The sequence below is a fragment of the Peromyscus californicus genome, unplaced genomic scaffold (genome assembly GCF_007827085.1).
Source record: "Peromyscus californicus insignis strain IS unplaced genomic scaffold, ASM782708v3 Scaffold_4__1_contigs__length_199733344, whole genome shotgun sequence".
In the NCBI taxonomy this organism is placed as follows: Eukaryota; Metazoa; Chordata; class Mammalia; order Rodentia; family Cricetidae; genus Peromyscus; species Peromyscus californicus.
The window spans coordinates 180487857-180502146 of NW_026294562.1; the positions used below are offsets into that span (position 1 = coordinate 180487857).

Genomic DNA, 14290 nt, shown 5'->3' on the forward strand with positions numbered 1-14290 from the left:
GCTGTAGTAGTCTGTGAGGCTGGATCATCTTAGCCAGCAGCCTTGAAGTTGTTCTGGATGCTGGATCACCTGGGCCAACTGTTTTTATTGGAGTTTGATCCTGTTGCTCTGAAAATACATAAACTTTTAAGGATAACATACATATCTGTATTAATAAAAGTATAGACTGCATATTTATTGTATACAAGTCAGCCAAAGATGATTTTTTTTTTGTTTCATATTTGAGCAGGTAAAATATACGGTATGTATTTTGTAGGTTTTTTGTTGTTGTTATTTCTTTATGTCTGTAGTCAGGATTTTCAGGGGTTTCCTCAATCAAACCTGGTTTCTTCTAACCCAGAATGAATCCACAGCTTCTCATTTCCTGTGGAAATCAAGGCATAACCTTTCCCTCAAAGTAACATGCCTTTTGACTTTAATTTTGAAGTCAAGATATTTTTAAAATATATAGGTTGGTTTAATCTACCAGGTTTCATAATCCAGTGTCTCTTGCAACCAAAAAATTTAAAGACAACACAATAACATATAGGATCCAGACTCTCTGTATTTTCTATTTTTACGTGGCTTTTTAAATATTACTTTACTCCCTTTTTAAAGACTTTATTTTTTAAAACTATATATTTCTTTATGACTGTCTCTACCTTCTCTTTTTTCTCTCAAGCCTATGTATATTTTTAAGCACACTGTAACCCATTTAGAGGGTTTTTTTCTGTCTGAATCTGTCTTTACTGTATATCTAACCTTTTTTGTCTGTATGAGCAAAACCCCAATGCACATATCATGGAGCTGGGAGACATTGCTCTGTACGTTGGCCCATGTGAGAGACTGCAGGAACCTGGCATGCACTTTAGCTCCATGCTGGCAGTTGCCAGGAGATGTGTCTCTGTACTGCAGCCAGCATAGGAGTCACGAGGCTAGGAATTCTCAGCTCCATCAGGCGTTATGTGTATGTACATGGCCCTAGATGTTGGGTGCCATTTGTAGGTGAAGTTTTCCTGTCCCAATCACCACTCCCAAATTACCACTAAAGGTCTTAATATTAATTATAAATGATCGGCCAATAGCTCAGGGTTATTACTAACTAGCTCTTACAACTTAAATTAGCCCATTTCTATTAATCTATGTGCTGCCCTGAGGCTTGTGGCATTTACCTCTCTGGCATGTCTTGCTTCATTGAATTCCTCTGACTCTGCCCTTTTCCCCAGTGTCTTAGTTTGGTTGTCCCACCTATACTTCCTGCCTAGCTACCGGACTGTAAGCTTTTTATTAAACCAATTGGAGTGACAAATCTTCACAGTGTACAAAAAGATTATTCCACAGCAGTTAACCTTGATTAAAGTTAATTTTATTTAATCAGTAAATCAGGATTTGCAGTGTGATCAAATGATGCTCACAGTTTTCTGCAGTGATTTCTCCTAGGTCTAAATACCTCCAACAAACAACTGTTTTATTCTGATGTTTACCCTAGATACAGTGAAAAACAACTATTTATTCTAATGTTTACCCTAGATACAATGACTCTACTAGATTTCCATTACAATAAACAAACATCTATTCACAACTATGAAGTGAGTAGATAAACCCAAAGAAAGATTCCATCAGGCTTAGAGAATAAGTGAAATTACTGGGATTCTTAGAAAACAAGGGCATTCAGTCAATTGTACTACCAAAAAGTCCCAACCATACTCAGTTTATACCTATGTGTGTCACATAGTTGGCTAAAAGTCAGTCCTGAATGTAATATTTTTCTTTTTCTTTTTTCTTTTTGTTTTTCTGAGACAAGGTTTCTCTTTGAAGCTTTGGGGCCTGCTCTGGAACTCTCTCTGTAGACCAGACTGGCCTTGAACTCACAGAGATCCACCTGTCTGTGCCTCCTGAGCGCTGGGATTAAAGGCGTACACCACCACTAACCAGAGTAATAATATTTTTCTAATCTATAACATGGAATGGATTGTGATTCATGCTTTTTGTGGGGGAAGGGGTTGGTTTCCTGAAACAAGGTTTTACTGTTGGGAATAATCATTATTGTGTGTAATTTTATATAATTTATCTGAGGTTAGCCTTGAGTTCACTATAAACCTGAAGCTAACCTTTAAATATATGTGTGTGTGTGTGTGTGTGTGTGTGTACCTGAGTGCAGGAACCTGTGGGGTCAGAAAAGGGCATCAGATCCGCTGGGACTAGAGTTATAGATGGTTGTGAGCTGCTCTATGGATCTGGCAAACTGAACTCCAGTCCTCTGTGAGTGCAGTAAGTGTTCTTAACCACTGAGCCATCTGCTCAACCCCTCACATTTAAAATTTTGTATGTTTGTTTCTTGAGACAAGCTTTTTCTGTGTAGCCCTGGGTGTCCTGGAACTCTATAGACCAGGGAAGCCTCAAATTCACAGATCCACCTGCTTCTGCCTCCTGTTTGGTCATATAGTATGTCTTCAGGACTGACTGTTTGGCACTGGACAGCCAATGTACTTATCTTTTCTCCTTGGTTTGTATAAAACAGACATGTAGGGATGGTGAGTGGCCCAATATGTTAAGGTGCTTATTTATTTGTATTTATTTTTGGTAATGCTGAATATTACATGTAGAATCTTGGCCATACTACATATGTCCCTTACCAAATAACCATAATGACGAATCCACTTTTCTTTAAGATTCATTTCATTTTATGTTTATGAGGATTTTGCCTGCATGTTTGTGTATGTACCAAGTACATGCCTGGTGACTATAGAGATCAGAAGAGGGCATCAGGTACCTTGGAACTGGAGTTAGAAATGGTTGTGAGGCACCATGTGAGTGCTGGGAACCAACTTGAATCCTAGGCAAGAGCAACAAATGTTCTTAACTACTGAGCTACCTCTCTAGGCCCAACAAGCCCATTTTTAAAATTTGTTTACTGCATGTATTTATTTATTTGTGTGTGTGTGTGTGTGTATGTGTATATATTTATATTTGAGTATGAACATGCTATGTCATATATATGAAGGATGGAGAACAACTTTCAGCAGTTACTACTCTCATTCCACCATGTGGGGATAGAGTCTGTAGTCATCATTGATACCACTGCAAAAGAAGCTTCCTTGTTCATAACAGCAGGTGGCATACTGGATCATGTACTTCTACATGGTTGCTGGTGACAGCACAGACTATGAACATCAACACAGTCCTTGGCTACATCACGGGCCAAGGACACCAACTTGGCTTTCAGCAGCAGTACAGACCACAGACATCCACATGGCCTTTGGTGGTAACATGGACCATGGTCATCAACATGGCTGCAGTGGGATCACAGGCCATGGATATTCACATGGCCTCTGGCAGTAACACCAGTATCAGCATGGCCTCTTGCAGCAACATGGTCCATGGGCATCAACAAGGCCTATGGCAGCAGCACAGACCATGGATATCAATAAGACCTCTTAGCCACAGCACGGACCATGGACACTAACATAGCCCTCAGTGGTACCTTGGACCATAAACATCAACATGGCCCCCAGTAGGAGCACAGACAGTGGACACCCACATGGATTCTGGCAGTAATACAGTTTACTGACATGGACGTGGCCTCTGGTGGCAGCAAATACAACTGGACTTGATATTGTAACTGTAATTCTTACTTAATAATTGTTTTTGTTGTATATAATCTTACTGTATTAAAGTTAAAACCTTCCTTTTTAATTAGGCAAAAAAGGGAAATACCATGGAATAATCCTTATGTACACGGTGACAATCTATCTCTCAGACTGGTTTAATAAAAAGCTGACTGGCCGGTAGCCAGGCAGGAAGAATAGGTGGGACAACCAAACTAAGGACACTGGAAAAAAGAAGGATGGAATCAGAGGAGTTGCCAAGCAGATGGAGAGGAAGAAAGATATGCCAGAGAGGTAAATGCCATGAGCCTTGGGGTAGCACTTAGATGAATAGAAATGGGTTAATTAAAGTAAGAGCTAGTTAGTAATAACCCTGAGCTATTGGCCTAGCATTTATAATTAATATTAAGACCCTGAGTGGTTATTTGGGAGCAGGTGGTTGGGACAGGAAAACTTTGCCTACAATTAACATTGGGTAAGGAGGCTGAGTTAGCAACTAATTGACAGAAAGTAATAAAGCATAAAGCATCAAAGGGCTTCCAGGAGAGATAGAGAGACACAGGAAGTAGTTGGGTGGGATTTGGAGTGGCACAGGTTTTTCTGGTTTGGCAGAGTAGAGGTACAGTCTTTCAGAGATGCCAGCAGGGAGAGAAGGTTAGCTTTTTGCTACTCAGCCTCTCTGAGCTTGCAAGTTTTCACCCCAGTGCTGTGGATATCGCTCAATATAAATAAAGCACTGATTGGCCAGTGATCAGGCAGGAAGTATAGATGGGACAAGGAGAGAGGAGAATTGAGGAAGGAGGAAGGAAAGGGAGACGGGCTGGAGCCACCGCCAAGACAAGGAAGATGTAAAGTACCGGTAAGCCATGAGCCACGTGGCAAAATAAAGATTAATAGAAATGGGCTGAATATAAGAGTGAGAGCTAGACAATGATAGGCCTGAGCTAATGGCCACGCAGTTTAAATAATGTAAGAGTCTGTGTGTTTGTTTTATAAGTGGGCTCTGGGACTGGCGGGACTTGGTGGTGGGAGCTGGAGAAAAATTCTCTAGCTACACCCCAGCCTTTGAATCTTGAGTCTTATTTATAAACAGAACAATAGATTTAATTAAAGGTACATTCAGTGGCAGCGACAGAGCTGGTGCCTTCAGGAACAGAATTCCCACTAGGTTACAGCCTGAGTGGATAGGCAACTTCTAGAGAAGCAGGTTGGTAACTTCAGAGTTGCAATTTCTGGCTGAAATAACAGTAGACTAGGGCACAGCCACTGTGCTGAAGTTAAAAATGGTGATTGTTTTCTGTGATTTATAGAGTTGTTTTTTCTGAAGGAGCTTTAAAGCCTTTCCATGACTTTAGTCACAAGATAGTCCTGACACACCTGGAACGTCATGCATTATTGGGTACAGCAAACAGTGCACAGTACAAACTAAATGTGTGGGGGTGTGATGTTTTCCTTCACAAAACATATAGATTAGATCAGAGGCTTTGGTATGAGGAATCTGTTTTACCCAAAATACTTTTGTGTAACAATCCATAAATATGCTTCCACATGGCTGTTATAGGTTCAGTCCATCAAGGCTGGACCTCTGCTGCCTCAGAGCCTGATTACATGCTGGAGTGACCCTCTTTCTTTGATCATCCTGTGTAACTCATAAAACCAACACTTTATGTCTGCCCAGGAAATTCAAAGGCATAATCTAAATATGTCATAAAACATTACAACAACAAACATAAAAAACACCCGACAGTTTTCATCTTACTTGCAAGCTAAGGCTACCCTGCAGCATCAGAGAAAAAAACAACAATTATTAGAGTGTGGAAAAGTTAAAAGGGAGAGAGGAATGGATGAAAGATAGGGAGTATTTACTAAAATGCGTATGGAAGTGATGAGTAACTTCCTCCCACCCCACTCAAGACAAGGATCTTTGTGTAGTCCTGGCTCTCCTGGATCATTCTGTAGACCAGGCTGGCCTTGACCTCAGAGATTCACCTGCCTCTGCCTCCTGAGTGCTGAGCTCAAAGGCATGCATGCACCACCACCACCTAGCTGATGAGTGATAGATGGTACATAACAATTAGTTGAGTATTTTAAAATACCGGTCAGAGAGATGTTAAATATTCCCAATACAGACAAGTAATGTCTAAGATGCCCAACTTAATGGTCACCTGCATCTCATCATTAAATTTTAAGTGTTGCATCATAAATATATAACTGTGTAAGTTCTCCACAAATATGTGCTTTAGTACATGTTAGTTAAATGTATGATATATAATTTGTATTAAAAGTCAGCAATAATCCTAGCCAGGCAGAGTTGGCGAATGCCTTTAATCTCAGCATGTGGTGGTCTGAATAGGTATGGCCCCGACAGACTCATGTGTTTGAATGCTTGGCTCATAGAAAGTGGCACTATTAAGATGTGTCATCTTGTTGGAGGAAGTGTGTCAGTGTGGGGGTGGGCTTTGAGGTCTCCTATGCCCAAGCTACACTCAGTGTACGATACAGTCTCCTTCTGTTGCCTGCGGATCAAGATGCAAAACTCTCAGCACCTTGTCCAGCACCATGTCTACCTGCATGGCTCCATACTCCCAGCAGTCATACTCCCCACTGTGATGATAATGGACTAAACTTCTGAAACTGTAAGCCAGCCTGAATTAAATGTTTTCCTTTATAAGAGTTGCCATAAGGATAATCAGACTACAACCCATAGCTCCAGAGAAGCTAGGAAACAAGCAGGAACCTAAGAGGGACATATGGGTCACCTTGGGAGGGGGAAACAGAGATCTCCATGAGTAAATTGGGGATGAGCAGGGACAATAGAGGGGAGGGGATGGAGGATAAGAACATGAGGGAGCAGGATGGTCGAGCTGGGGCAGGGACAGAGTGGGAGAGCAATGAAAGAGACATCTTAATAGAGGGAGACATTATGGGGTAAGAGAGAAAGCTGATGCTAGGGAAATTTCCAGGAATCCACAAGGATGACCCAGATTAGACTACTAGCAATAGTGGTAAGTATGCCTGAACTACCCTACCCTAGTAATCAGATTGGTGAATACACTGTCATCATAGAGCCTTCATATAGTAACTGATGGAAGTAAATGCAGAGACCCACAACCAAGCACCCGGCCGAGCTCCAGGAGTCCAGTCGAAAAGAGGGAAGAGGGACTATATGAGCAAGAGGGTTCAAGATCATGATGGGGTAATCTATAGAGACAACTGAACCAAGCTCATAGGAACTCATGAATTATAGACCAACAGCTATGGAACCTGCATGGGACCAGACTAGACCCTCTGCATACTGGAGATAGTTGTGTAGCTGGGTCTGTTTGAGGGGCCCCTGACAGTGTGATCAGGATCTATCCCTTGGTGCATGAGCTGGCTTTCTGGATCACATTACCTGTGGTTGGATACCTTGCTCACCCTTGAGGCAATGGGGAGGGACTGGGTCCTGCCTCAACTGAATGTACCAGGCTTTGCTGTCCCCCCCATGGGAGAACTTACCGTTTTGGAAGAGGGGATGAGGAGTGGATTGGGGAGGGGCTAGTTAGGGGTGGGAGGATTGAGAGGAAGGATGAGAAGGGGATCTGTGGTTGGTATGTAAAATGAATTTTAAAAAAAAGTAAAAAAATAAAAAGTTGCTGTAGTCATGGTGTCTTTACAGGAATAAAACTCTAAGATACAGCAATTGAGAGGCAGGTGGATCTCTGAGTTTAAGGCCAGCCTGTTTTACAGACCATGTTCCAGGATAGCCAGGACTACACAGAGAAACCTTGTCTTGAAAAAAAAAACAAAAAAAACAAACAAACAAAAACCAGAAAGAAAGAAAACGAGTCAGCAATAACTCTTATAATTATCAACTAAGAATTTAATTGGTGGAGAGAGTTACAGGACAGACTTACCCAAAAACATGAGGCTGCTATAATTCTCTAGCATTACATCCCTGTAGAGTGTCCTCTGAGCAGAATCAAGATCCTGCCACTCATCCCAGGTGAAGTCCAAAGAGATGTCCTCAAATGATACAGAACCCTGTAATGACACATTTCTTTTTAAACCCCAAGTACTCAGCTTTGGGAACATAAAATGAGGAGTTCACTATGGTTTCCACTGAAGACTTGACAGGATGTGGAATCATGGAAGGGAAGGAACCTCAATGACAAATTATTTAGATTAAGCTGTCATAGGAGTTTTTTTTTTTTTTTTCTGTTGTTGTTTTAAAGTGAGGTGAAAGGACTTGTCCACTATGGATGTATTATTTCAAAGGAATTTTAAGAAAGGAGAGAGGGAGCTAAGCATGCAAACATTCAGTGTTCCCTTTGTTGTGACTATGGATCCAATGTGACCAGCTATCTCAAGCCCCTGCGACTGTAACTACCCTGCATCAATGGACTATGTTCATAAACTATGATTTGAAATAAACCCTTTCTCTTCTAAGTTGCTTTTGTCAGTGTATTTTATTACAAGAAAGAAACAAAGATAGTGTCTTATAGAAGGTATTGCTTGATTTGTATCATGGAAGAAAATTCAACAAATATCTTAACTGTGTTAATGCAGGGGTCCACGAAATTTTTTAAAAGAGGTTTCTAAGCAGTTTCACTACAAAAGTCTGATGCCCAGTCTCAAGCCACTGCCTCCAGGGCCATTAAATCTGTCCATGCATTGAGTGTCTCAGTTCTAATACAGATGATTTGAAGGAATACAGGCTAACACCCCCACCCTAGCCCAAGCTCTAGGAATAAAGGAATATGGACACATGCAAATCCCTCTGGACCCCAGAAAAACAAATGGTTTTAAGTGGGCATGTAACCACTTCCATGGGCTGAAATCCCCAGGAGTAATGCAGAATAAATATAATGCTCTCTCAACACAGCTATGTGAATGGGTATGCACACTTTAATCCCAGCACTCTACTCAAGGGAGGCAGAGGCAGGCAGTTTTCTGTGAGTTCTAGGCCAGCATGGTCTACAAAGAGAGACTCTGTCTCAAAAACAAAACAAAAAACAGAGTACAACTATTTGAAAGGACAAGGGTGTGACTAAAGGTAAACCCTCATACTCTGTTGTAAAATTATGTAGAACTGCTCTCAGTCTTGGTCAGAGAAACTTGTTCACAGTAGGAATAGTTAATATATAGAGACTTGTAACTGGTCAGCATGCTGAGAATAAGTGAGTGTTGACTGCTCAGCCAGTACATGGCACACCTATTCTTATCCCCTCCAAGGCTCAGGGAACATTACTGAAGAGGGCATGGGAAGCAGTACTTGGAAACACTGTCTTCCAGAAACGGCATGCCTATTGCATCCAGGAACTCACAGCTGCAGTGCCTACTTGCACATTAACAGTCCACCATGGATGGGGGATAGGCAATAAGGCCTCACCTTTCTCAATGGAGCTCTAAGCTGCTAAAAGATGCTAGAAGAGGGGGTGTCATATTTCTCATTGGTGTGGTCACTGGGAAGGCACCCTTGCTTAAGTAAATAAACCCTCTCTATACAAAAACATCCTAGTAAAATGTAGTAGGACACAGATACCACCACCACCACCAAAAACCAAAAACAAACAAAAAAACATAAAACTACTCAGGGAGATTTGTTGTGAATAGACAATTAGGTAAGTGTACAATAAAAAAAATGTGCCGGGCGGTGGTGGCGCACGCCTTTAATCCCAGCACTCGGGAGGTAGAGCCAGGTGGATCTCTGTGAGTTCGAGGCCAGCCTGGACTACCAAGTGAGTTCCAGGAAAGGCGCAAAGCTACACAGAGAAACCCTGTCTCGACAAACCAAAAAAAAAAAAAAAATGTATTTCACCTGTATGAAATAATTTTAAAGAGGAAGAATATAAAATTAGTACAATTATTTTATAAAGTAATAGGTTACTTCTTTAAAAAAAATTAAACAGGGCTGGAGTGCAGCAATTAAAAGCACTGTCTGCTCTTGCAGGGGACCAGGGTTCGATTCACAGCACCCACATGGCACCTCACAACTGTCTGTAACTGTAGTCCAGGGATGTGATGCCATCTTCTGGCCTTCAAGGCCACCAGGTACTCATATGGTATACAGACACATATGCAAGCAAAACATACATATATAAAAAGCTATTTTTAAAATAAAAATTATGTCTCAGCAAGCTTGATGTCTTCAGTTCAATTCCTGAAAGTGGAAGAGAATGGAGTCTACAAAAGTTTTCTCTGACTTCAACATGTCAGATGTTGACATCAAACACAAACACATCATGTAAACAGAAACACACACACACACACACACACACACACACACACACACACACACACGGATAATAAAAGTATCATATAGTCAATTGTTGTTGGTATGTAATTTTCCTAATTATCCTCAGCTGGCAGCCTCTGAGAGAGTCTCAACTACTAGAATGCCCAGATCAGATTGGTCAGTGGCCATATCTGTGAGGAATTATCTTCATTGTTGATTAATATAGAAAAGTCACAGTCCACTGTGGGTAATGCTACCTCCAGACAGGTAATCTTGGGTTGTTTTAACAGCTTAGCTGGGTGTGAGCCAAAGAACAAACCAGCAGACAGCTTATTTCATGCTTTATGCTTCAAGTTCCTGCCCTGCCTTCCCTCAGTGATAGACCATGACCTGAAAAAGTAAGCTGAAATAAACGCCTTCATCCAGAAGCTGTTTTGGTTATGATGTTTGTCATAGCAACAGAATGGTACTTGAACAGCATTCAAAAGAACAGAAATTGGAATATTGACTATAACACTATTCAGTCACAATGCAGATATAGTCATTTCAAATGATTCTGAGATGAAGAGTATAGTAGGACATTTCTCCCAATTGCAGTTCACCCAGGTGGTCTCTTAAGAAGCTGCACATCCCATCTCAGGCTATTGTTGACCCAAGGACTGATATTCACTAGGCACTCCAAGACCCAGAGACATGGCTACTTCAAGCACCTAGTAGTTCTAGTTGTCTAGTTCTAGGCAGTTCTAATACCTGAAACCTGGGAGACATAGGCTGGGATGAGGACACACAACCCTGTAAATTAAGCAAGAGCGAAGCTAAAACCAAATGCATTCTGGTAAGGTGTGTGTGCCTAGAGGAGACAAGAGAGGCGCAAAGATTGTTAACATGGGGTCAGGCAAGAATCTTCACAGATTACTTGTGTAAGATGTTCATGAACAGAATTTAATTCCTCAAAATACACTGCTCAGAATTCAGAGGAAAACAACAAAACACTGTCTGAAATTTACCATAAAGAACAAAAAGTTGATCACAGTGCGGAAAGGGAAAGTTGCATGGGAATGCTTGTAGGGAGGAGGAATTTCAGGAATTTGTTGGCAGGCCTAGAAGGGTGTTTATCTTGATTCTGCATCTTCATGATGGCACTGGACAGGAGGCTGCTGTGGGCACTGGATCTTTTTTGAGTAGTGGAAGGCTCTAGGAAATGTGTCAGCAACAGGGCAATGACTTTCCTTGCCCCTACCCACTTCTCCCTTTGTTTCCTTATTTTATGGGTCCCAGGTACCTCTGCCCCTCCACTTCCTCTAAAAGATCCTCAGAAACCACTTGCATTGTGAGCAAAAGTGGAAAATGATTTTCCCCTGCTCCCTGCAGCAACCTGAGGTGTTCTTTACCTGACTGTCACTCAGGTAAAGCCAGGATTCTTTTTTAAAGTTATTTTTATTTTTTTAAATACTTTTAATTATGGAGCACATGTGCTAGAGCCTACAGATGCCAGAAGAATTAGATTCCCATGAAGCTGAAGTTACAGGTAATTGTGAGCTACCTGATATGGGTGCTGGGAATCAAAGCTGAGTCCTCTAGAAGAGCAATATGTGCTCTTAGGTACTGAGCCATCTCTCTAGTCCCATAAGGCAGAATTCTTGACTTCAATACATAAAAAATAAAAATCTCAGGAGAAGCCAGTATGAAACAGAGTTGGAATTTATCAATGCAATTTAAGCAGGAAGCTAAGACAAAGGAAGGGAAAAAAGAGCACACACCCACTAGTGATGTGGGGTTTTCAAGAGCCACCCTTAAGTTTCTTTAGGTCAATGATAAATAGGTAGACAGACAGACAGACAGATAAGATTTTGAGAAGTAGTCACTTTGAGGACTAGAGACCTGGTGTTTCAAAGGATTACTTAGGAACTTAAATAAGATAACAGGGTAGTTCCCGAACTGTACTGGATAGGCTTACAGGATTTACCTCGTAGGTAAATCAAGGACTGTAGAACTTCAGATGTTTTACTGTTAATAATGTATAGTCCTGTTTGGGTGATGCCCATAAAATTCCAGGTTAATGGGAAAGACATAAGGTCATATTTGTAAAAGGTCATGTACTCATAGGCTGTAAACATAGTTCACTGCTATTTAGACATTCTTATTTGAAATTTGTTGTCTTTACAAAGGCAACCTTCATAGCAACTCTTGTTAATTTTTCTTGAATTCTTGATTCTCAGCTGGAGATAGTTACTAGACTCTAAAAGGACTCTCATGTCCCCTTATTTTTTCCTGGGGGTGAGGGCGTTGGTATTGTGTGTGTGTGTGTGTGTGTGTGTGTGTGTGTGTGTGTGTGTGTGTGTGTAAATTTGTGGGTGTGTTTAAATCTGTGGTTGTGTATGGAGGCTAGAAGTTAACCTTGAGTACTTTCCTCAGTATAAGTCCACTTTGTTTTTGAGACAGGCTCTCCTACTTTCTACATAGAACTTCTTTATAATTAAGCGAGGCTAGCTGGCCTGTGAGCCCCAAGAATTTATCTGTCTTCACCAGCATTCTTTTAAAGAACTATTATTTTTAATTATGTGTATGTGTGTATGTGCAGGTGAGTACAGCTGCCCACAGTGTTAGATCCCCTGGAGCTGGAGCTATAGGGAGCTGTGAACAGCCCCACAGTGGTGCTGAGAACCAAATTCAGGTCCTCTGCAAGAGCAGCAAGTACTCTTGAGCCATCTCTCCAGTATCCTCTGTCATTATTTTTTAAGTAGGTTATGGATTAAACTCAGACCTTCATGCTTGTGCAGCAAGCACTTAACTGATTAAGTTATTTCACTAGCAAAAATTTTCCTCTCTCTCTGTGTGTGTGTGTGTGTGTGTGTGTGTGTGTGTGTGTGTGTGTGAGAGAGAGAGACAGACAGACAGACAGACAGAGAATATGAATATGGGCATCCACGTGGAAATTAGAAGACAATCTTAAGTATCAGTTTTTGCCTTCCAACTTGAGACAGTCTCTTTTGTTGCTTTTCTTTAAGATATACCAGCCTAGCTGGCCTGCCAGCTTCTTCTGTCTGTGTCTTCTATCTCTTTTTAGGAGCACAGAAATTGCAAACATTCACACTATATGCCCAGCTTTGATGTAGGTTCTGGGGGTTTAAACTCAGGTCTTCACACTTTCCATAGGCTGTGCTTCTACCCTCAGATCTCCTCAAACCCTCCTTCTCCTTCACAATTTACATACACTCTCAGAGCCCCTCAAAATTTCATCCCTCTGCTGCAATTTCCTCAATGAGAGGTGAGAACTTCATTTACCTATGGTTATAAGGTCATTGTTTCCTCAATGAGAGGTGAGAACTTCACTTACCTATGGTTATAAGGTCAAATATTTAGAACGTAGTTAAGAAATTATGCTGGTTTAGTAAAGTGGCAGTTGTAGGTTCTCCTCCAAAATCCATGACTTTACTAGCCCTGGGTAGTTGTCTAGGTTTCCAGTATGAGGCAGGATTTCCCTCAAAAAATGCAAAGTTGTGGAGCCAAAGCCCAACTAATACATCTACAACACAACTCTTGCACCCAAGGCTCAGGGACCATGTCAAAGAGGGTGCAAAATGACTATAGGAGCCAGAGAAATAGGGAATTTGCTGTGAGATTGTGTCTCCTAGAAATGTCAGAAGCTACCCCCACAAAGTCTCACCAACATGGCTGCTGAAATTTGACCTGAACAAGGACAACACCAACAGACATAATAACATGGACAGAGAAAAGCCAAGGAGGCCTTAACTCCCGACAAATAACTACAGGCAACTGAAGAATGCTGAGAGTGGGATAAGTTGTTTTTCCCAGGGAAGAACACACCAATTGGCCATCCAGTGCCAAATGGTCAGCCCTGAAAATACATACATACAAGTAACATATACAAACTGAACAGGTTGTACTTTTGTATTTAGGAAAACACACCAACAATTAAAGAAAAAGAGACATAAATTTAAAAGAAAGCATGGTGGAAGTTAAATGGAAGAGTTTGGAAGGAGGAAAGAAAAGAAAATGATGTAATTATAATTTCAAGAAATAAAATTAATTTTTAAAAATTTCAACCCTTATACATCTTTCCCTCATTCTCTTCTCCCTCAGAACCACTTCTCTTAACACCAAACTGCTAGTATGTTCTCTCCCTGACTCTGATATCCTCAGACTCTCACCAGATATCTTCTCTCACGCCCTCTCCCCGCACTCTCTTCCCTCACAACTATCTCTCCTCAATTAGTCCTCAGACTTCTGCAGGCTATGTCCCCTACCTGAGACCACCACCTCCTTGCTAACACCCTGATTTCTTCCCTCACACTGTCTTTTCCCCTGTACATCTAGAAGGCCTGCATCCCTCCCCCAATAGGACACTTTTGTCCTTAGTACACCTTTATAGACTGGGGACCATCAGCAAGGTCCTTAGTACACCTTTATAGACTGGGGACCATCAGCATGGTCTCTTCCAGCTATTTGATGTTTTCCTGGGCCT

At 41.3% G+C, this 14290-nt stretch overlaps 1 protein-coding gene across 5 annotated transcripts in view; it reads right to left on the bottom strand.

Moving 5' to 3' along the window:
• Positions 1–14290, bottom strand: part of LOC128094787 (zinc finger protein 25-like) — a 38512-nt gene that overhangs the window by 20391 nt on the left and 3831 nt on the right. For 3 of the 5 annotated variants that reach the window (XM_052713322.1, XM_052713320.1, XM_052713318.1), the window contains exon 1: positions 7484–7594. Coding sequence is in view for 1 of the 5 variants with exons in the window: in XM_052713317.1 (XP_052569277.1) it covers positions 7484–7610 (127 nt within the window). In the remaining 4 variants the exon portion in view is untranslated. Of the gene's footprint in view, positions 1–7483; positions 7611–14290 lie in introns of those variants that run through there. The other 2 variants (XM_052713317.1, XM_052713319.1) reach the window with 2 other exon arrangements.